Source organism: Pterocles gutturalis, unplaced genomic scaffold (genome assembly GCF_000699245.1).
Source record: "Pterocles gutturalis isolate BGI_N339 unplaced genomic scaffold, ASM69924v1 scaffold3228, whole genome shotgun sequence".
In the NCBI taxonomy this organism is placed as follows: domain Eukaryota; kingdom Metazoa; phylum Chordata; class Aves; order Pterocliformes; family Pteroclidae; genus Pterocles; species Pterocles gutturalis.
In genome coordinates, this window is record NW_010117861.1 from 67751 (window position 1) to 92323 (window position 24573).

The 24573-nt window shown below is 42.0% G+C and overlaps 1 protein-coding gene across 1 annotated transcript in view; it reads right to left on the reverse strand.

Annotated features, from left to right (window-relative positions):
- Positions 1 to 296: 296 nt before the first annotated feature.
- Positions 297 to 24573, reverse strand: part of MAGI1 (membrane associated guanylate kinase, WW and PDZ domain containing 1) — an 87877-nt gene continuing 63600 nt past the window's right edge. The window contains exons 13-24 of the mRNA XM_010075963.1: positions 23076 to 23153; positions 21462 to 21467; positions 20291 to 20382; positions 19107 to 19299; positions 15670 to 15963; positions 12274 to 12477; positions 7162 to 7252; positions 6976 to 7036; positions 5805 to 5948; positions 4457 to 4595; positions 2391 to 2479; positions 297 to 801 (exon numbers count right to left, since the gene is read on the reverse strand). Coding sequence (XP_010074265.1) covers positions 745 to 801; positions 2391 to 2479; positions 4457 to 4595; positions 5805 to 5948; positions 6976 to 7036; positions 7162 to 7252; positions 12274 to 12477; positions 15670 to 15963; positions 19107 to 19299; positions 20291 to 20382; positions 21462 to 21467; positions 23076 to 23153 — 1448 coding nt within the window. The 3' untranslated portion in view covers positions 297 to 744. The remainder of the gene's footprint in view (positions 802 to 2390; positions 2480 to 4456; positions 4596 to 5804; positions 5949 to 6975; positions 7037 to 7161; positions 7253 to 12273; positions 12478 to 15669; positions 15964 to 19106; positions 19300 to 20290; positions 20383 to 21461; positions 21468 to 23075; positions 23154 to 24573) is intronic.

Consider the following 24573-nt stretch of genomic DNA (forward strand, 5'->3'; position numbering starts at 1 on the left):
AGGATGAGCAGGTGCCGGATGTCTCTTCGCCTGCGCAAGCCAGATGGTTTCGGCTCCCGCGCTCTCTCCTCCGCTCCCACGGCGTGGGGAAGGCGACAGGGACCTCGGAGGAGCCCCTCAGATGCTGAGGTCCGTGCTGCACTCCTTGTGGGTGCCTGCGGCTCGGCTCGTGCTTCCAGCCCAGGTCTTCCCTCTCCCGATGGCCGCCTCGCTCCTCCCTGAACCGTCTGTCAGGCGACCTCTCCCTCCGCCGGTCAGACGACTTGGCCCGCCGGTCCAGGGAGTTCTCTCTTCTCCGATCGGGCGATCTCCTCGGCTCCGTGAGTCTCTCCAGCGACCGCCGGCGCCGGCTGGGCGACCGCTCTCTGCGCCTCTCGGGGGAGAGGTCTCTCCTCCTCTCGTGTCTCTCCCGCCTCTCCAAAGTGTTGTCGGCGCTCCTCGTCCCTTCCCTGCGCTTTTCAGGAGACCTCCTCTTCTGCCCATTCACCACCACCACCACCCTCTCAGGCTGCCTCTCGCGCCTCTTCTCCGGCGACCTCTCCGTCCTCCTGCCTGGCACGTGGTCGTTGGTTTTTGAAGTCCCATTCCAAGTGTGGTGTTCGTTGGGATGTCTGCTAAACTCTCTGCTGCCTTTTAGGTCTCTAACGTAAGTCCGCTTGTCCCCATGTTGTGATGATTTGTGAAGGTCTGGTGGATAACTGGACTCCGATGATGGGTGCTGCTGTCGGTCGGATGGCACGGGTTTCATTTCCGATACATTTTGTGAACCTGTGGCGGGACTGTTCCTGTCACTGCTGGGGTCTGAAAGAAAATAACAGCAAAGCATTTGGTATCGATGCCTTCTGCGGCGCCATGACACCACTTATCACTCTTCAGACTTCATTAGTGACAAAAACAAACAACTGTTAAAGCAGTCAGCGAAGGCTAACCGAAGCTTTTTGTTAATTTAACTGCGAACAACAAGAGTTACAGGTTAGTACTGGTGCTGCTCTGTTCGTTAGCCGTGTTTTGGTCCAAGCTGATATCATCTTTATGCTCTTCTGGTCATGGGGTATTTTACATTTTCCCCAAGCCCAATTTATAATGTTTCAGTTACACTACTTTCTCTCCAGTGGAAAACAAAATTATTGTAGTTCGGGTGGTTGGCTGTTTTTTTTTTAACAGTTTCCAATAAATAGGGCCTTTAGGAAAGGATTTTTTTTTCTTTTAAGTCTTTTGAAAGAACTGCCTTCCAGGTGTGGGAGGCCTTGTTTCAAATAGCAGAAAATGTACAGAAAATAGAATTGATGATTAAGTTCTCACCTTGTAAAATAACATTTGGAAGGTGTGAGAATTAGACTGTAATCATGCAATTTCCATTTCATTTAAGACATTACTTAATCTCACTTAGTTCTACCATGTTACGAAAAGTCCTAGGGTAGATTTTGGTTTTGCCACAATGATTCGAACAATGATGACAGAAGTTATGATTTTTTCATATCAAAGCAATGGAAAGATATTGTAATATGTAGGATGGCTTTGATTAAAACCTACTCTCCAGTTCATTATTTTTAATGTAGTATTTCAGGGTAAAATACAGCTGAGCTACCTCTGCGAGATAAACTGCAAAGCAGAAGAAAAGAACCAACCCCCAAAACTAAAAACCAGCCCTGCGCTGGAGCTAAGCTACAATTACTCACATCGTTTGTAACGGATGTTTATGAATGATTCATTATAGACATGGCAAACATTAAAGTAGCTGTGCTGACTTAATGTGAGCATTGCTTTTATTTGCTTATTGCTTTCTTTTCTAAAGCAACTTCTGCACAGCAAGTCGGCTGGCATTAGCTACGCTTCTTGCCGCTTGCACCGAGACACCCACCTCGAGGTGGACTGTCCTGATGGCAACGACTGAAAACCCTCACAAACACCTGTGGGGACAGATTTTTTTTTTTTTAATCTGTTTTTCTCCTTTTTGTCTTCCCTCCCCCAAGCCAAACACACTCTACATGCCCACTCATCCTGCCATCATGCCAAGCGTCTCCCATTCGATGGCATTTCCATTCCTTAGCTTGGGAAGGTCGGTGTGTGCATGGGCCACAATTTTTGTGACTTCCAGGTGAAACGTGTGGTGTGACTCACATGTGTGCATTTTTGCTTATTAGCATTTTCAGGCAGCAGCTGGGGACCACACCGCTTTTCTGCAGCTGTAAGCACGTGGCTCGCAGCAACCTGGCTATTGCACAAGGTACAAGGGAGGTTTAAATGTGTCCTGTGGTGTACTTACAATTCAGGGGACGAAGGGTGCTCGGAATGAACTGCTGTACATATAAAATATAGCGAAGCGGAAAGCAATGTGAGGGAATTAGGCCACAGCACAAAAACACCTAGTATTGATTTTAGCTACAAACCGTAGTTTGATTATGGCCCATAAGGTAGAAGCAAGACTCCCCGAGCTTGTCATTTCTCATACATGCAGCGATATTAGGAGGTATCATCGCTGAGGAAGGAAGAGCCCAGCACCAAGAAAGGTAAGAGAAAGAGAAAGAGAAAAGTAGAAAATTTAGATTCCCTATAATAAAGATGAAAGAAAGAAAAATCTTCATATTTTATCTTAGAATAAAGAAAGTTTATTTTTCCAGTCAGATTGTCTAGGCTTCACCCAAATATAAGGCTGCAAAGACAGCAGTTGTTATTATCGTGACATAAAGAGACATCTAAGAGGTGATTCAATAACCCAGACAACGAGAGCACCCATTCTAAAAGACAGCTGGAACAGCGACACAGAATGTCATAGAAAAAACATTAACAATCAAACAACAACGAAAAATAAAGTCCACCAGAGACCACAACATTAAAAATAAGTACAAAACTCATTACAAAAATATACAGCCTCATAGAGAAGCACGTTCCAATCGAGTCAGAAAAATATTGGAACTTAACATTATTAGAGGAACCATTTGCGACTGCAGTGAACAGAACAAAGAGAAGAAGGAGTCCCAAATGTTACAAGGATATTCTTTACAGTAGTGCAACCCCTGTATATTAAATCCTTGCTTGGAGAATGAATGTTTAGTGATTTAGCATTAGCCAAAAGAAAATTGGTGATGGATTTCCATCCTCAGTGCAACAGACATATGCTTTGAGAAGTGAAGCACTTAATTTACAGGGTATTTATGCAGTCTAGCATATGATACAGTACTGTACATCCAAAGGAGTATAGGAAAAGACAAAAGTAGAAAGAACATTACAGAATTTCAGTGCCATCATCGAACCTTCTGGTGTGCTATTTATATTACAGAAGTGTAAACCCACAACTTCTCTTCCATATTGTTAAACACTTCAATTGTTTGTTGGTTTTTACTCTGTATTGGTCATTTAAAGTTAAATAATGAGCAGAGTGAGCAGAAACTCTCAAACGTGGTACAGTAAATGAAAAGAAAATCTAGTTCATAAATTGTGCAGAAGGGGTTTGTTTCTGGTTTTAGGACATGGAGTGAATGATAAACACAGAACTTACTGACACAGAAATAACCCAAATAAGGGGAGAAAAATATAAAGGACATCCCTTCAATCATCAGTTTCTATAGAAACCTCAAAGACCTTTGGTTGGGAGTAGCCCTCCATCGAGGGCACAATATTTGACAATTATCTCAAATAAATAAGACATAATTATAATATTAAATAGTGTGCTAAGTTAAGCCACCCAGCAATCCAACCTCCGGGGGAAGAAAAGGAAATCTAATGCAATTCTTAGTAAGAAACAACGACTGAATGTTTCCCCCAAGACAGACACAAGAGCACCTTTTCATAACCTCCTCACCTTTTCAGACCTTACAAATTAACTAGTTGAAACCAGCAGACAGTTTAAGAGGGGAGAAAAGGCCTCAGGAGGCCAAATCAATATATTTTTTTCAGTAAAGCTTCTTTTTTTCCTTCTTTTTCTTAAATAACTTTATAAATATTTACATAAATATTAGGGGAAGGCAAAAATCTCATAAGCCATCTTGGCATTCATGTCTATGGATACAGACAAGAACTAATAGAAAAACCTAACAAAAAAAATCACCGCTTCAGAATAATAACTCAGGATCCCAGTTTTTGCATTGATTAGAAGTAGAGACCTATTTGAAACAACAATTCAGCCGCTGAGAAACAGTTTGGCACAGTTCAATGACATTCCTTGTTTGCCTGGACAAGACAATAAGGTTTGTTTTGTTTTGTTTTCCTCTCTGATCACCAAAAATACTGCTATGATGATCTTGCCTTACACTGCGCCCCAAGTCCATGGAAGCAAGCAAAGGATGAAATGTGTAGAAAATTCAGCACAAGAGAGGCAATTAACCATATGCTGCAAAGGCTGGTAAGACACTGGTGAGAAAGGAAAATAAAAAAGAATTCCCGCTTCAGATCTTGAGACAAATCATTCATGGAGTGATGCCAGGGAAGAAAGGAATGTTTTCATAGTTTGACCCACCATATTCTGGGACAGAGCCATCTCCACGTTTCAGAAACAGGCGGACCCTGCGGCCACCGTTTTTAATCAGTTCGATGGCCCGAGCGTGCTTCATGTTCTTGGTAGTTTCTCCATTGATCTCTAAGATTTCATCACCAATCTGTCAATGCGATAAAAGAAAAGAGTCTAAGATTAGGAACAAGCCCTCACGAGGGTCACCACCAGCACACCACAATGGCCACAGCAAAGGTGGAAGAAGAACTATGCACCGGGTGAAGCTAAATACGCCCAACTCCTTCCAGTGACAGTCCACAAAAAACCAGTATGCAGGGGCCTGGGAGACATGAAGATGACAGGGAAAGCTTGAGGTATCAAAATATTTTATTGCTGTTCTGTAAAACCACCTTGTATTACTGTATTGCTCAATACCTAGAGTTGTGTCAGAACTAAGTTATTTTATTTTATTTTGATTATTTGTAAAGTCTTTGGTCAAAGTGGTTGTTTGTTTTACAGTCTGCTGTAACTGGGATCTTCAAATAGCTTTTTCAGGTCTGTTTCTTACTTGGATATAGATACTATGAACCAGTAAACCTGCTTTTGTACATCTCATCATTTATCAGGAGAGGAAAACAGGGCTTGGAAAAGCTTTGGCATTGGCTTCCACAGGGCAGCAGTGATTTATCTTAAACAGCAAAAATTTTGGACCTATAAATCTATCCCTAGCAAAAGAATTTTGAAAATGCCCTTTGCATGACATATTTGGAGAAGAAAGACCTGCATTCTCTGAGGGAGGAGCAAGGAGTACATAAAACTTGGCAATTTAACTTTTCTGCAGGCATTTTATAACACATGTCCTTGTTAAAATCTTCATAATTTAGATGATATATGAAGTTAGTGGTTAATACTATTCAAGAACCACACTCTAATTGTGCAATCCAGGGGTTGGTATACACACAACCTCACCACCCTACCCCCCAGCAGAGGAGAGGGTCAGGAGGGACACCCCAAATCCCTACTCACGGCTCCAGCTTTAAAGGAGCTGGCAAAGATTGTGGCTATTACATTTTCATTGCTACACCGATCTGTGATAGGCTTTAAAAGTCAGATTATGTATCAGAATTTGGAAACCTGGGTTGGAACCAGGGGGTGAAATCTTGCAATGCACACACCCCGTTACAGACTGTATACAAAGAGTGACAGAAGCCATCGAAGTAAATAGAAGCAAAAAGTAAATGGGAACCATGACTCCTTTCAGTTAACATTTATTTTTCCTCTTAGCTGGCACAGCAGAAGCTGTGCCTGTAGGGGAGAGGTAGGGAAGTCAGCTTATTGCAAAGAAGTATGTTTTTTTAAACCTGTTTGTTCATACCCTCATCTTCCCACATCTCTCAGCTGGACCATCCTCAGCTAGCCGCAGCACGTACAGATCCATATTATACTCCCGGCCACCTCGCAGGCTAAAGCCAAACCCTTTGGCTCCTCTTTCCAGCTCAACAGTGTAAAAGTCTTGGTCCTGCTGGAGGGAACATAACATATGTGCAATTGAACAGAAAGTTAAATGCTGCTCTACTCTCATTTTTAAATTATTTAACCAACAAATATAATTTTTTTTTTTTACTCATAACTAAAAAAAAAAGAAAATCAATTGAGTTTTCACACACGGACTAGGATTTCCTGCTTCCTCAGATCCCACCCCACAACTTGGAGTGCTGGTGGTGGTCTGCAAAAGGTTGTTTGGATGAATAGGCTTGGCCATGTCCCACTTATTTTTAGGCACCTCTGTTATGCAGCGCCTCCTGTGCCCGGGGCAGAAAGGTCCGTTTCTGGAGGGTGCTTAGTATTCTACCAACTGCAAAGGAAGGCTTGGGCAACCTAATTTCCAGCGCCAGGCTTTAGTTAAGTGTCTAACGGTACCTGGGATGAGTCTATGCCACAGTGCTGGCTTTTCCTGTTTGTTATCACCTCATCCCTTCCTTTGCAAGAAGCTCAGAAGTGCACGCATTGTTCTTCACCAATGCTGTTAGCGCAGGGATGTTTTTAAGCCCCTTAAAAGAAGAGGTTACTTCTGGGACAGCCAGCGGCAAGGAAAGTTAACAGTGAGATAGCTAATCTCTCTAAGATCTTGTCTGCAAACGCTGGAACACTCCAGCTATTGCTCCTTATTAAGTTTTCCTCTCTTTTGTCCTCTGAATTCATCATTTGTACACTACAATACTTTCTGGAGAGGCCCTCCAAAATATATAATTCAATAAACAAGCACACAAATTACTACTGTCAGAAAAATGTCAGCTTTTTTCTTTCTTTTTTTTTTGTTCTCCCTAAAAGTCTTGATGAGAACATGTTGGAAACGTTTCTCAGCTGAAACAACAGCAACACATATTAAGAAACTAATCAGCAAGTTCCTCTTTCTTCAGGCAAACAGACTGAGGGAAAACAGCTTCCCAGAAGGAATTTTCAAAGGAAATATTTGAACACAGCCCTCAAGCAGATTGGAAGCAACAGTCTGTGGTAAACAAATCAATTAGAAAGGTACTCCTTACCTGTGCTGCTTGGGGCGGTTTGAAATCAAACTGGGATTCCTGCTTTGGTTTGGTGTTGTTCCTGCTGTAACGAATGAGAGAAAGAGGGAGAGAGGAAAAATACAGCTCATGGGATGTGAAAGGGGATCAAGAAGTAACCAAAGAGAGAGCATGTCAACATGCTCTCCTCAAGGAAAACAATCTGACCTGGTCTCCTGTGGTATTTGCTGAGGAGTATGTGTGGTTGTAATTGTAGCAATTTTTTCTGCATTGGTCAATAAGGTAGCATTGGAAGATTCTGCAAAATAAAATTTTTCTTCATTATGAGAGAAGACCATTGGCTATTCACTGCATTTTACTGGAAAGCATCATCATGTTGTTTTTAAAGTACTCGAGATTGGCTCAAATTTCTTAAATCCAAAAATTAACAGCATAAACTCTAAACTAAGCCATAGAAATTATGTACATGAAACTATACACTCAATTGGAAAATAAAAAAAAAAAATAAAATTGGGAAACCTGGATTAGAAACACATCTAACCACTAGACACACTCAGAATGAACACTGACTTGTGGAGGAAGGGATGAAGAATGTTTTGTTTGTTGTCTAACGACATGAATTCCAATCACTAAAGTCTCCAAATACGGTAGGTTGACTGGATTAATATTATAGTAGCAATAACTACTCCATGAATTATAGGCTTATCAGTGCTTCCTCCATCAGAAACTGCAATCTTCAGTAGGATTGAGACGTGGCTTTTATCTAATACCTCACAAGGTGATATTGAATGTGGCTAAAACCCAAACTTAGTGGAATACGTTTTTGAAATACAACCCACTGCAGCCTGAGCACCCAAAGCTGCACACAGGGATGTGGAACGACCTGTACCAAATATATCAACAGCTCCGGGTACCATTTACAAAAGGGTTTGCCGAGAATACAGAGAGCAGGATTAACTTCAACACTCAATTTATGCCATGGTAAAGGGCTCCCAGCCCAACATCAGCCTGTGCAAATACCGTATTTCTCTATGCATGGCAGGAGGTGCTTCCAAGAGAGGTCTGCTCTCCTGCTTCACAAAAGTGGGAAGGGAGTTCCTGTAGACACAACTGAAAAGTGACTATCTAGGTGTCCCTCAGAGTATGGCATGGCAAAACAGTCCCCTTGTCATCTTGGACCTTTATCATAGACGTCAGTAAGACTAGAGTTAACCCAGAACTCATTTAAAATTCTGCCTAAAATTAAGGTCGTGTCAATGCCATTAGCTGAGTATTAGCAACATAGTTTTGGCAGAAAGGCCTGGAACTCTTGGATATTGAACTCAACAAATTTTCCAGAAATGCATATTGTATCCATACTGAACTGAAATTAGTACTGAAGAGTTTAAAATTTTGAATTGCTCCAGAAGTCAGCAGTTTTTGAAAACATCCCTTTTCTCACACATGAGTTTGAATTCAAAGGAAGAGTCGGAGGTACACGCTTAACCACTCAAAATGTTGAACAGTTACATTGGTTACATACCAATGAGAGAATGATGGGCACAGTCAATAGAGACACCCATTCATTAGGCATGGCATTCCCAGCTAAAGTCCCTGCAGTGGCAGCACTCACTCCTTTGTGGAACAGTTCTGCACACAGGAGACCCCACCCTCTGTCTAGGAAATGACCACAGATTGCAAGTAACTACAAAATACTGACCACAATCCACTTTTTAAGGTCAAAATCTAAACTGAATGCACAATCACTGGTTAAAACCATGCACCTTCTCTCCTGGCTGAATTTCTCTAGTTCCAATCCCACTTAAAAAAAAAGCCACTGTCAGACAACAGCAACGAAAACCGTGTGGAAAAAAAAAAGCCACTGTCAGACAACAGCAACGAAAACCGTGTGGAAACATCTGGCTTTCCAACATACAATTACAAGGTCTTCTACCCTGCCCTTGTTTGCCTCTTAAGCTCCAGGCATCCGGTAATTCATTTTATTGACTATGGAGAAATCTGCCACATTTAAACAGAGTCCAGCTGTAACACAAAACTGCAGAAATGGGAGGGGTTTTGCCTGAATTAAGGAGAGGTGGTGGTCATGCGCTTACTTGGTCCTAGGAACCTATTTTATTTCATGGATTTATTTTAATTGCGGAGAAATCTATACATGGTGAAGGTTTTTCCTTTCTGTAGCTAGTGCATGTAAAGGGAAACTTAGGAATAGGCAAAGACAAAAAGAAGAACCATTTAAACAGATGGGTGCAATGAGAGCACAGCACTTTGCCTGCAGCACTGTGCCCAAGTTAACATGCCCAAACCCTCAGCATATGGACCTGTAACATCTTCCAGACCAGAGCTGGCTTGTGTCCAGTGGCTCAGAGAGCAAGAGAGGCTCCTGGGTCTGCCTGCACCTCTTGGGGTAGGCATGACCAAAACATGGCCTTGCGAGGACGTGCCATTGACAACTGGCTTGTGTGAGAACGAGACATCTCTGTGTGTGGTTACACTGTTGGATTTTAAGGAATAATTCTGTGTGTTTTGTAAAGATGCCTTCATGCTAAAATTGGTCTCCAACATAAGAAGACCTCAAAACATGGTTAAGTGTTCTGTATTCATCCAGTACAAAAGCCTCTGAAATCTTCCACCAAATATCTGGAGATCAGATGAAGATGGGCTTCAAAGAGAATGCAAGATTCCTACCCTTTAGTAGGTCACACTAAGAATATCAAGTAGAGCAACAACACATCTTCAGTACAGATGTATCTTCACACCACTGTATTGCATCTATCTTTAGCCCACCCTATCCCATGAGTCAGGAGACGTGCATAATTTTGCTAGTTTTTTAGACAGGGGTTCAGGATGCATGCCAGCCACCATGAAAAACTGGAACAGAACACAAACATAGGAAAAACTATCTCTAGTAGAATTACACTTGTACGTTCTAAATCCTACATATTTCATTGATTCCTTGCCCTGTTCTGCCCTAGAACACTCGGACACCAATTAAATGTCTAGTCTAAGCTTGTAATTTTTCAGCTGTCTTTACTCATGCATCAACTGGTAGCACGTTAAAGCATCACAATTTCCTTGCAAATACAGCAGTGCTCTATGGCGATGAGTTGGTGCAAGACTTATTACACAGCAAAAACCCTTGGTGTTTTTAATAATGTTAGAAGAGATTAGCAATGTGAGTTTATTGTGAGTCTTGTGATGAGCCTTAGTTTCACATTTATTTGAGAAGCATGGCTTCTGATTTTTCTTCCCCCCTCCCCCCCTTTAAGTACACTGTTAGACCATTCATATTTACCAAAAAAGCATCCCAAAAGCAACAAAAAGAAAACTACAGATCAACAAAAGCAGCCAAAGATAGCAAAAAGAAAAGAACATTGAGACAAATTTCTTAAATCTAATTTTACTGAGAGCAAACTTCTGAGCAAGTTTGAGTGTCTGGCCTTACTGGCTTTTGGAAATTAAATGCAGGTAATACTACGCAGAGGTGGCAATCTGACCTGGAATTTCAAAGGGACAGTCAATAAAAAGACTTGAAGCCTGCATTGCTATGAGAGAAGAGGGTTGACTCCTTCTCTAAATTACAGCTTTCCGCCTTCTCTGGGAATACCTGATGTCAGCCACAGGTAGAGATCTCCCTCCTAATGTAAGCAATTTAACATGGTATTTTATACACGTATTTGCATGAACAAGACTGGGTGAGCATTCACATCAGCATGTTATGTTCCTCTTAAAAAAATCTTAAACCATTCAAAAGTTATTTATTTCTTATGTATTTTTGCCCTTTTAAAAAGATACATTTATTTATGTATTTGTTTATTTATTCAAAGATTCGCCTTCTTTGATTTTCATCAGATACCAAAATACAGGTAATGAACAATTCTTCTCCCAGTTTACTTTCCAAAACTAGCACCCACAGGCCAGCTCAGATGTTACCCTGATTCACAGCCATTTCATTATTCGGGAACACTCAATTTGCTGGAAGCAGCAGAGGATCATATACCATTTGACCTGGTAGCTACTAAAGAGTAGGAAAATGAAGTTTTTATGCAAAACAGATCACCCTAAACAGAAATAATTTATAACCAGGTCATTTCTCACCCTGGCCTATTTTTATCCTATAACTAAACACAGCACAATCATGCTTTGTGGGGTAAGCAAATCCATGTTTCAGGTCAGAAAGTCCAAGAGTTAGCAACTACTGAATGCTTCTCACTGGAAATCACATCATGAAACTTTATTCTGCTTTACAGGTACCAGAATTCAGCCATATTTTCTCAACCTCTCTTTCAAACTTAATCACGCCTGCTCTATATTTAACTGAATGCAAATAATGTCCTGTACAACTCTAAGAAATGCTCATTAGCACTGTATCTGAGCCATCAAATCTTATACCTGTGGATTCAGCTTAAGAAGAGAGCGATGTGAAAGGATTTCTGCCTAATGAGTTCTCCCTGTGAACCCATCCATGGCAGAGCAGGACAATGAACAAACAAAACACTTAGAATTTAGAACCACAGCAATTTTAGTTCTGCTACAGATATTTTAAAAGTGTTTCTGCTCTGTTTCTATTTGGCATCACAGCTAGGGATCAGTTTCATGAAACTGATATATAACACAGATCCTTATTTTTATTAAATAGTTCCATGACCTGAAACAAGCAGCAAGTGTCAGCACATTATTAGGGATCTTGCTCGTTTCCTCTGATCTGAAACAGTGAGATCCTGTCTAGCGAAACTCTTACGACAGTCGGCTGCAAGCACACAGCAGCTCTAGAGCCGTCGTCATTTAACAAAGTCATTTCAAAATGTACTGAGCTCCCTCCCAAAGCAACTTACCCAGAATAAAAACAAATCTTCTTTCCAAACAGCTTAAAACATGACAAAGTGTTTATCCCTTTCTGTGATCTCTTTACTCTATAGCCTGCTTGTGTATATACAAAGCTTCAGGAATCCCATGTTAACAAGTGATTCCCAAATATTCTGAAGCTGCATTATTAACCTAAGAATCAAAGTGTGCCGAGATATGCATCAAATTTACAAAAGATCATTTTAAGGAGATAAATGGAGGAATATGATAAAATGGAATATTATTTTTTTAATGTAAAATCAGCACCTCCCTGTTCAAAAAAAGAACACCTGTTTCTACAGAAAAAAAAAATTAAAAATAAAGCTGTGGAAGACTCACAGCCTCCCTCACTGATAATTCCCAGAGTGGGAGTGGGAACTGAGTCCTCCATGACTTTGCAGCTCTGACTGATGCAAAAAGCCCGGGAACAAAAACAACAAGAGGGTCAGATAAGACAGCAGGAAACATATACTTTACCATCTCCTGGAATGATGCGCAGGGTAACGGTGTTTCCCGCTTCCTTAATGAGGTTGACGATGTCTGAATGCGACTTGTTGGTGATGGAGCACCCATTCACGGCCAAGATCCGATCGCCTACTTTCAGCTTGCCACAGCGGTCTGCGGGACTCCCTTCAATTATCCGACCTATTTTGTGAGGCATGGCCACACATGCATTGCCCGCTTTTGTATTGGTTTAGGGGTTGTTTTTTGTTTTGTTTTGGTTTGTTTTTTTAAATTGTTTACATACGTGGGAATATGGTGAAGGGGAAAAGGAGAAAAAGGGTTGAAAAGGGAAAGAGGTTAAGGGTTAATTAATTAATGCATCAAGCAAAAGTTATTATAGGATAGCTTTGCTGCCAGTGTTCAAAACATTGGCAATCACCTAGTACGAGTGCACAACGCTTTAGTTCTTTTACAAAAAGGTGTTTTGTTAATCACTCAAAACTCCCCCCACCTTGATTTCTGTTAATAAATGGTGAGATTTTTATAGACTGACACTGCACTTAGAAGCCCCATCGTAACCCAAACCCCGATTTTAACTTTTGAACAAAGAAGTTGAAACTGTTTGTAGAAAACACAGCCTTCCTCCTCCCAGATCACATCGGTGTCAGCGTCTCTAGTCTTTCTCCAAGTCAACTGCTGTTCAAGCTTCTGCCAATGTTTTGTTCTTTCTCAACTCGGAAAGATAAAATTGATCTAAGCCTAGAAGGGAGTGTGACTCCCTTTCTACCAGGAAGACCCAATCTACCAGGACTACATGGGGAAACAACACCAAACGGTTTTCTTCCATTGTGAATAAAGGTGCTACCAGGGAAGGTACAGGACCACTACAGATGGGCCAAGACTGACAAAGGTAATCTGCTGGGTGCAGGCGTGAACCTCAGCCTCTGTTAACCCTTCCCCTTTTATGATCTTAGATGGCATCAGGATGGAAGCAGGGCAGGAATAAGGATCTCCTCATTTAAATACCTCTAAAACCACACACAAAACCAGCGAGATGTCTGACAGACAGAGCAAGAGTGCTTTAGGATGAATGTGTTTTGGAGACAAAACTCTCCTCCCGTTCCATGCAATTGTTTGTCCCAAAAACCCAGCGTCATCCCTAAAATGAAGAATTGAGATACGGGGGATACACAACTTCCTTCCGATAAATCCATTGGGTTTTTGTATGGCTTCCTTACATGGGCAAGAGGCCCTCAGGCACACAGCCATGACATTCCCAGAGTGGTCAAGCTCATACTTTGCATTCACAAGACATTCACCCTCAAGATGCACCTTCCCATCTGTGCCATAGTCTTTATTTGATTAGTAGTTTTAGAGATACACATTGCTGCACACACAACAACACTAGAAAGACCATAAAGAAGAAAAGGCTAAGAAAAGGAATGTGAGGGGAGAGAATAAGGTTGGAAATATGCAATGAAAACTGGCAGAAAGTGTTAATATCAGTTGCAAACGGTGGGGGGATTTTTTTTCCTTTATTATACTGTGATGTTAGAAAGTTTCTCTTTTTAGAAATTTAAAGACCCAAAGGCTGTATTGAAGGTATGTGAAATGAGTTCCTACTCTGTCCAATCAACTGGACACAGATGATTGGGCCCACACCAAAGTGACCCAGGTGGGTTTTAGAACCAGTCTGGCCCATCTCTAAACACTACCCATAAAAGAAAAAAAACTACAAAGCAGGTCCAAAGCAAGTACCACGCAGCAGAGGGAACACATCTCATGCAGAGTATTAGGAAAAAGCTGAATACACTTGAAAAAAATTAAAGGAAAAACAGTCACAGATCAACAGATCTCCATGAGGAGCCCCTGCACAGAAAACTTCCAGTTAGCGAGTGTCTTGGCTAAAGCAAACATCTCTTTACAACCTCAGGCCAAGGTTTCTCTGCAGAAAAGAGTTAGAGCATAGTCTTCATACAGTAAAAGTTATTTACACACACATTTGCAAATACTTTCAGAGGACAAAAGCTCTCTCTGCACTCAGTTTAATCTATATTACATCACACCGTAGTGTTCTGGCACCAAAATACCTATTCTAGAAGAGCAGTTTCAAGCAGCCAGGACAGTGCAAGGTAGCCTAGCACCTCGGAACTGACAGAACTCGATGCATGGGGTCTATACTAGATATTTCCCCCCTGAAATCTCTGCTGCCATGACTGCCCAGAGCAGTGTTAGAAATGGCCTGTTCTGCATCAATACCAGCAGAGGAGGGGATGGTCCCCTGACTTATTAGCAATGACACTGCTGATGGGCAACGGCAGGAAATTTCAGAGAAAAAAGCCCAGAAAAAGAAAGGGGGAAAGGCCACTTATTGCCACATGCACCTGAGTGCCCCAGGGACTTTCCAGCTGTACAGGGAGACTGCAATGTATTTTGTCTGCAAACCACAACCCTGCTCTGAGAGGTAGTGTGAAGACAGCCAGGGCACTTGTTCTGTCTTTCCCCCTCCATTCTTCTCACACGCCACAGACTAACGGGGAATGAACACCTTATTTTTTGTCTACAAAGTACAGGTGGATGCTGCCTCTGGCCCTTTTGGAGGAGATGGAAAAGGAAGAAAACAGCCTCCCTGACTGGTTTCCCCCTTGCAATGCCATTTCTGCTCTAGAGCAGGCTGTTCCATGCATACTTGCAGAACCAGCTTATGTACACCTGGAAATGGGTGTCTCTGCCTAGCCGAAAGGACTGCCTTCAGAAAGAAACCATGACCACCCCTATTAGGGCAGGATTGCACGAACTTCATTTCCCCCTACTCTGAAGAAACGGATTTGGGAAGAGGTGGAATAAGTCAAAAAAACATCCCTGTTTTTTTAACAATATTCTCTATTTCATGCCTCACCAGCAAGCACTATTAATTAAAACTTTCCAGCTATCAGCATGCTCACTCCATAATGAGGATCAGTATAACCCTGATTGCCAAAGAGAACTTAATCAGTTTAAGCGTTACTGCTTTTAAATCAACTGGCTCAATTACACCATCAGGAGACATATTTCATTCCACCTGCTCCATTTCTGCATTAGCAAACAGCATCACTGGGGGGGATCCCTGGCTGCTCTTCTGAGAGCAAACCCCAGAAAGGCATCCAGCTACTAGGGAGAGCCAGAGCTTCAGGGACCATCAGGAATTGCCATTGGTGACATTTTGGTCTTCAACTTGAGATTTCTCACTTTACTTTTCTCGAGTCGGTGCTGAACAAAACCCAGGAGGCAAACACCTACCAAAATCTTGGCCTCTGATTAAGCTACTAATTACATTAATTAGGGCACGCTCACAACTTTTAATTAAACAGATCCCCACTCGTCTCCTTGTGCTGCAGCGCTCAAATCTATGTCTTATTCGAGGTGTGTTAAGAAAACCCCAAGACTTACCGAATGTCGTCCCCGCCTCTGGCCTGCTCACCGACGAGACGATGACGAACCCGAACCCCTCATTTTCGCCACGGCGGATTTCCACATCGTAGGGCTGGACCACAGTGCTGACCACGCCGCTGCCCCCGCCGCCACCGCTGCCGATGCCGCTGGTGCTGCCGCTGCCGGAGCTGACGGTGTTGAGGGAGTTCTGGCTGCCCTGCGGCGTTCGCTTCTCCTCCGTCAGTGAGGCTGGCTGGTTGCTGCTGTGGTGGGAAGAAGCTGGGGATGGGACTTCATTCTCTGCCTTTGGAACTGGGGAGGGAAAAAAAAGAAAGACTGCTTGAGCAGGCTGAACCATTTAGTGCTTGAAAAGTGATGACCACTGAGAAAAAGGTCAAAAAAAATAAAAGGCAAATAACCTGCTTTAATCTATACATTATGGCCATAATGATCAAGGGCTTGGTCTCCTTTCAGATGTCACCACCAACAGCTCTCTTTGGTGACAGCACTGACCACACATGCCCACCCTCTCCAGTGTACGGTCATGCAGCTGAAGCCTTCTGCTGCCCAACTACAGCAGATGCTCTGTGGCATCTTAAACCTGGATTACACGAGTTCAGAGGCTCCTTCTCTAGCTACCACATTCCCACTTCAGTTATATATGTGGAACTGTGTTTATGGGCACAAGCCGCAAAGAGAGATAGTATCAAATACTCATCACTCAACACCTGGGTATTTTTTAACTCAGTGCTATCAGTTGGGTAGCACTGATTGCCTTTGATTAACATGATCTTAAGTAATAATAACCACCCATACTAAAGCAAAACAAATTGAGAATCAAGCTTTTCTGGATGGAAGAACCAGCAACCACCATCTGGACAGTGTGGCAGTTGGGGGGGACCATTCAAACCATTCGACATTATTAACATTAACATTAAACAAGTGTTTAACAGCAACTGAAGTTGGAAGTGGTATTAGTTTAAAAACTAATCAGGTACCAAAAGTCTTGAAGAAACCTCAAAAAAAAAATTGCTTAGTCCATACTCTGCTCAAGTAAGGGCTAACTGCACTTACTGTCAGTCCTGACAGATGTTTGTCTAATCTGCTGTTAAATATCTCCACAGGCAATCTACTGGTTGCAATATCTAACTTAAATCTTCCCTGCTGCAACATAAGGCTATTATTTCTAGCTCTATCTAGCAGGCATATGGAGAACGTATTATTCCCTTCCTCTCTGCAGCAGCCTCTTATAGTCTTGGGGAATTTAACACCTCCTCCCCCTTCTCTGTTTTAGGCTAAACAATCCCAATTTGTTCAATATTTCCTTGCAGACCATGTTTTCCAGAGCTCTCCTTATTCTCACTGGTCCTCTGGACTCCCTCCAGTTGGGCTCTCTCCCACTTAAACATGTCTTTCTTGAAGTGTTGGACCATATTGCAGCTAAGCCATCATCTGCTGGGAAATCAGGAGAGTTCCCCTCTGCCTACACCCCAGCACAGTGCTTTTCTTCACCTGAGCCAACCTCAGGTTAAAGCTTGTGGCCCGCAATAGGTTCCACTTCTTGTTCCTCAGCCAGTTCTCCAGAGTCTATTTGCAGAGCTGAGAGCAGCATACTGCACTTGTCTCTGCTAAATGGCTGCCTCCGCTAATCAGGTCACTTCTCCAATTTGGTAAATCAAAATGAAGTTGGAGAGCTTAAAAGCAACAAGAAGAAAATGGATGCCAAACAAAATCTAAACCGGGAAACCTATGATCCAGAGAAAAAAACAACTTTAAAATATTCTTGGATAGAAGTACTTGTCTGCAGTTATATATTCAACATCTATGTACTACATATATAGTATTCTACATATTCATAATACAGGAGTATAAACTTCCCACTGTATGAATCTGAAGACATGGAGTACCCATTTAGGTGAACAATCTTTTTCTACTGGCATATAGATGAGAGGAGGAATAAGGGATGGAAATTCAGGAAGAGGCTTCTCTACAAAGTTATGGTGGAATTTAAAAGCCTGCAAATCTAAGGTGAAAGAAGGGATCCTGAATAATTTATCCTAGAGTAAGTGTCCACATTTGAAATGATTCAGAAATAGCTCAGTCTGGAGTAACAAACCCCTGAATGAAATATCAAGGGTTTTTATCGAGATCTCTCATGCATCTAAATCTTTCATGGTAATTTCCAGCCTGAAGGCTGTAAAACTGGAGAGAAAATTTACACACAAAAGCAATACAAAAAATTCAGCTGGCCTTCCCCTTCCTCCAAAACCTCACCTCCTAAAGCTTCTCTCACATTGGCAGCTCTTTGTCAGGAATGAGAGAGAGGCTATTAGAGCAGAGACATAACCCAACATTTAATCCCCAATGAGAAGGAAAGAAATGAGAAGTTAACATTTATTTAATACTGTGCAGAAGCGGCTCAGCCCTGGATAAGAATACAGAGCTGGTTTAGAGGTACTGCTCTAGTCCCACCTTCCACTGAGCCTAATTTTCAAGCTGAATGTTATTTTGATGCTTTTTAAAGTACATCACTGCCTATTTTTTTGCTGATGCCTGAACTTGAGAAGCTATATAATGTTCTTTCTTTTGAATAAACTAAACTGAATCCTACACTTGAGCTCCCTAAAGGGACTCACAAGAAGAGGCAGCACCCCAGGGTTACTCTCCAATATCAAGCACATGTCATTCAGAAAGATCATGCCGTGTCATCATCTTCGTTGCTAAAAGGACATTTTTGTGTCACTAATTGGGGTGCCACCAGGCAGTGTCACTTCTCTTTGCACCTCTGTCTTTCTGCCAGCTTCTTTTTTGTCCATTTAGACCATACACATGTGCAGCGTGTGCGCAACGTCTAGCATCACTCAGCACACAGAAACCTCTCGCAAACATGCACACTCTGCACTACCTGAAACAATGACTCTCATAGTTTTGCATCCTGCGGTTAGCTGACTACATGTTGCAGCCCCAGCTGAAGCTCCTCCTGTGCCTGGGACGTGAGCCATTAAACACCAACGTGCTCACTCACGCTCTGCCCTTGCTTCCCCTCCTGTGGACACTTCAGCATCTTTTCCCTCGCTCCCAGTTTAAGGATAGCTGTCAGGCAGCACAATTATTTTGGGAATTAAATAGAAAACACAGGCCACCAGGCACAGTGTCGGTTGCTGCATGAGTCCAACTAAAAATGGTATGTTGCAGCTGAACAGCTCCTGGTTTATCAGAAGCCTTCACCAAGACCGGGGAAGCCAAGTGAGACTGAGAGGGTCTTGACTGAAAACAAAATATTTGAAACTTATTTGATCAAGAACAAAAAAGACTAGGCAGAAAGGGAAGAATAACACCACACCCCATGAGTTTTCCCAGTATTACAAGGAGGAGCTTTTTTTCTTTAACCTGTTTGCTGAACAGATGGAGTCTGGCAAGAAAATCTGCCCCTGCAGAGCGACGCTATAGCCTACCTGTGTAAACCACTTTGCGCCTGACGGTCAGATTGACATGACCTTGTTTGGCTGCCTGCTGCATAAGCTGGACGACAAGCTGGTGTGATTTCCCGACAACAGGCGTCCCATCCACGCAGATCAGTTCGTCACCCGATCTCAGGCGGCCGTCGGCATCAGCAGCACCCAGCGGTACAATGTGACCGATGTAAATCTGATAAATTAGCACAAATCGGAGAAAGGAAAGAAAGACAGAAAGCAAAAAAGAAAAAATATTGATAAATGAGAACTAGCTCAACAGCCAGCTGGAAGCAAGGGGCACTGGTAGTTACACCCAATTTAGTAGGGAAATTGTTGACCAATGTCTGCTGGTCAGGAAGGTTGCTCCTGTGGAAGCAGCTCCATGTGAATACAGCCTCATCATGAAATTGTAATAAATTTATATCTTGTTTCTTTAGGCAGTCCATTCACTCTAATGACAGATAGCCTTGGGAAATGTGTTCAACCAGACAGTGACCAGAGAGGAAGATGGTTAAAAGCACTGAGGGTCTTGTCAGGGAGGCTGAGATGAAGTTATCCTTTCAGTCGCCTCTAGGGTTTACAAGCTCCATACCACTCGCCTGTCCACCAACTGAGTCTTGGTTTATCTTCAGTGAGTTCTGTGGAGTTACTCTAAAACAAAAGGAATTCATGGCCTCTCTTTCCATAAATGAGCAAAATAATTTTGGCAGGGAAATACACGGAAATTTTGCTGCCACTATGTAGCTTTGACCTGTGCAGCACATGGAAGACCACATTTTTAACTTGACACCTTCCACAGGCACTGGATTTATGGTAAAGTTGTTCAGTGAATTCAAGGAGGGAATTGAGCTAATAGAAAAGCCGACACTCTAAGATCAAAATACTTGCAAACCTGACCAGGACATCCTCTCCTTGGTGTCCAGGCAATTTCAGACCTACAGCTTTTCATTTGGGCTACCACAAAACCAGGGAATAGCAGGGAAAGCCAAACTCACTTAAATTATGAGAGTTTTGGTTTGGTTTTTTGGAGGCAGAGTGGGGAGGAGTTGCTGGATGTAAATACGTAGCCCACTCATTATTTTAACAGAGATGTCACAGCACAGTCCTGCACAGCTGTATATGCTACTGCTGTGATTCCAGAAGATGCCATGAGTTAAAACAAGACCACTTCTAGATGTACTCACAGGTTCTCCAGGCTCATTTCCACCCAGAATCCTAAATCCAAAACCAGTTTCCTTTCTCCATAGAAAGATGTCCTGCTCTTGGTAATCTGGAACTGAAGGAAAAGAAGGAAAACTATAATTTTTAATCAAAACCCCACACCTTCATACCCAAATCAGGACTACTGTGATGTACACGTGGAGGGATCTGCCGCACAGTTTTACTCTTTAATGAGGTAGCCTTGAATTTTTATACATAATTAAGAACATCTATAGGTTTAGATACTAAAGGATTATTATTTAGATCACTAATAAAAATTATACAGTGGTTTCTACTTTCTAGTTGCCTAATTGTGACTCACCATTTGTTTATCACTATGATATTTCCTTCATTCAACATTAGCATCATTACCCAGTGCAAGAGCCCCTTCCAAATCATCAATAAACAAATGCGTGCAACAGAGAATCACTCTGCTAGAAACAATACAGCTGCCTCCTCTTTCACGAGAGACAAAAGATCCACTTGTTATGACTTCTACTGTTTAATTAACTTTCAGAAGCACAGTTTGCTATCCGACTATTGACACTGCTTTAAATAACTATGGGACAGATCCACGGGTGGTGTAAAACAGAAGGGCTCACTGAAAGCAAAGCAGCTCTCCTGACTCTCACTTGCTCATGTATGGGCTCTGTAAAACCCCTGAACAGACAAAACCAGCTGGAAACATAAAAAAGCCCAACCTTACCTACTCATTAGTATGGAACACCAGCAAGGTTTTTACAATGAATATTACATTCAGTGAAGTACTAACCTTGAAGTGCGGTCGAACAGTAATGTTTTATATTAACTTATTCATGCCTGCTTTCATCCCTTTTTTAAAAATGCAAAATTAATTGCTAACATTAAATCATATCAGAAGACAACTTCAGGTTCATTTAATATTTATTGGTTAGTATCTGTAACATTGACTAACTTTGTAATGATCCCCTCCCAAAATTTATAATTAATGATACAAAAAAGCTGTTCCTTTAAAAGTCAGCTGTCTGTATCTTTAGTAAAAAAAAAAAAAAGTATTTTGTTCAGAATGTAATTTAAATAAGTGCATACTCAGATACGGGATGCAATACATATAATGAAACATGATCCAGTTTTCTGCAACTGATTGTTTTCCACTGACATCAGTGAGTGCCAGACTGGGCCCTAACTACATCTTTACACTGTCGGTGCCTGTTGTGCAAAAGTTTGGGTCTAGTCATCTGGTGCTTTCCAGTGTAAAGACTTTTGGCTAGCTCTGATGCTCTCTCTTCAACGACTCAACAGGTTAAGACCTGGGAATACCAAAAATTAAAAGAATAAGTGGGTGCTCAGGCACAGATGTCTGGTTTGACATTTTCATTCCAACTGGTTTAAGCCATTGGTTCTATAGATGATATTTTCCACATTCTAATTACTTGCAGTTCTAAACTAAGCTTAAGATCCGTGCACATTACTTTACTGCACTAGAGGCTAATTTTTGTCGAGATACAATTACAGAACAATCAGGTGATGAATGTGCTGGAAGCCAGCGTGGTTCTTCTGTTCAGGAGAGCTGGCTGAAGGCAGCTTGCCACCATACAGACGTGTGGCACAACAGCAGAACTTAGACGATGAATTAATTGGTGTTTGTTACTGCCTTCAGCGAGGGGGAACGCGAAGAGCGGACACATTCAGAAGCGTCTCTCCAGCACTTTGCAGGCTTTTTTTGGCAAAGCCTGGCCCCAACCAATTAATAGTGTTTGCTGGATCTGTCAGAGCCAAAATGACTTCTGCAGAGAGTTTCAGCGTGGGCTCGTTTCCTCGGCATCTCTCAACACCTTCCCGTTTGTCAACTCTCCAGCCTCACTGAACGATGCCTTATGTTCCCAGTTTGTGTACCAGCTAGCCAATTAACGGCTGCTGGGGATAACAGCAGTGTCAAACCAAAGCAGCAAAAAAACCCACAAGTCTATACCCAAAGCAGCAAGTTCATTCACGTAACACTCCTTCTGCTGGAAGGATTAGAGAGATGTAACACAGATACAACAAACATACAGACAACGCACATTTACACAGCATGAGTGCAAACCGAACAAAACTCCTCTTACCACTTTTTGCGCCAACTCTGCAGTATGGTGATTCACTGGCACAGCCCAGAAAACTCCATCCACCTCCCGTGCTTCCACACAGCTGAGGTGGGACCCCCCGAGGCTCTCCATACTGGAGAATCACTTTAGGTTCTCCATTATTCAGTAGCACTTCAGAGGAGCCACTTACTTAAAGGGAAAATTTCATGGTGGTACTGAAACTTTGCTGAAAATTAATGAAAAATGGCCTCCAGGAGTCATTCATGGCACTTTGCACCTTGACCCGATATCAAGCATGTCTGACTCTACCTGAAAAAACTGTGTACATAGCCCAAATGGGTAAAACTTGTCAGTCTGCCCATCGTGACTTAAACCAGACCATTTGGAGAGCGCTGCAAAAGTGGTAAGAAGACTTCTGCTGGGGCTGCGAGGAGGAATGGAAAGAGAGGCAAGTGCCACAGCCATGTTGAAGACCCACATGGGCAGACTCATGAACAAAATGGGAATATGACACCCCCCAACCACAGCCTACGAAATCCACCGCTAACCAGTACACAGTAAAGCAAGTACTTTGCGCCTTCGTGGCTAACCTTGGCGTACGGCCCTGCCAGCCTCCCTTGGTGATGAAGAGCCCCCCGCCACAGAGCAGCAATGACACCAGAACAAGACATCACAAGACACAGATACATTCTCGGCACAGTCTTACATTCTCCAAAACTCGTGGAATTGATTTCTCTCTCTCTCTCACCCTTGCTCAGTCCAGTTGCAGGCGAAGGTGACATAGCTGTAATATTAATTTTACAATTTTGCAAAGCTTAATGTATTTGCTTTTGTGTTAGTTCATTTAATTAATTTTGACTGTATGGATCATGTTAGGCTTTCATGCACATAATTGCTAAGGTTATAGCTACTATGGATTACAACATACTAACACACCTTTCTGTACATGTCTGTGTACATGTGGATATAGAATACACACACACACACATGAATTTATACATTTATGCACATGCATGCAGGCATATCTGAAGAACCCTTTTTTCTCCTTGGAGGAGGAATTGTTTTAGGAACACTTTAAAAATACTTTTCTAAAAAAAAAATAATTTCACTGTCATGACACAGTTAGTTTTCCAAATGGGAATATCTTTTTCTAATGTTAAAAGAAATTCTAAATACATGGTGATGAAAAATGAACATAGTGCTTAATTAGAGGTCATTTTAATCAAACTTTAACAATTATCTTACACGTTATATAAAAAAACCCCAACTCTGCCCAGTGTGATATCAGTTTTAACAAAAGATGGATTCAAAACAATCAGTATGAGCTTGCTTTAGTCACTGGCTCATTGAAGGCAGCAGCACTTCCAATGACTCATACCTTGGCAAAGTACAAAAGTTTTAAGGCCCAGATTCACCAAAGCATACAAGGACAAATATGAAATTAAGAGTGAATAATCTCACTGAAGCTGATGGAGAGTTCTAGTGTTGAAAAGTCCTGTGATTCAGCCAGAAATCTCGTGAGATTCCAGACCTGCAGGAAAGCCCTGTTTTCTAAACTATCCCCCTGCAAGAGAATTCCAGTTCTTCTGTCTTTTCCTTTCAATCAACCCCTCTGGTAGCACGGAAAGCTTTTGAAAGATGGCTTCAGCATGTTCTCGACAAGAAGACTAAGTTCTGTTGCTGAGGTCCAGGGAAGGCGTGATACCTCAGCTGAGCCATGGACCAGGCTGGTGCCAGACAAACACCAGCAAATTCTGCCCATGAAGCAGCTCCAGAACAGCTCTGCAGCCTCTGCTGCTCACGCAACATGCTGCGAGTACCACAGTCTGTTTTAGCAAGACATCCTCTAAGGGCATGGACACATCTGTGTGCCCAAGTGTATGACTGTAACTGTTTGTCTCCTATTAATATAATAAAAGGACATAACCCTACCAAGGGGCTTGTATTAACTATCATCTTTAAAGACAGTCTGATCAGAAAGCAGCTGCAATTTCCTGAGAGTATTTTTCTTTTCTATTTTAGGGAGAAAGTAGCTAATGTTTGGTATCATTGTGCAAATATTTTTAATTTTATGTAATTGCTGGTGAGTGAATGCTACACACTGGGGTCAAGACTTGTTTGTATTATTTTAATTAGATTTGGGGAGAGAAAATCCTACTAAATAAATTATGTGCCTGAAAATAAAATTCAGATATTAACGGTAA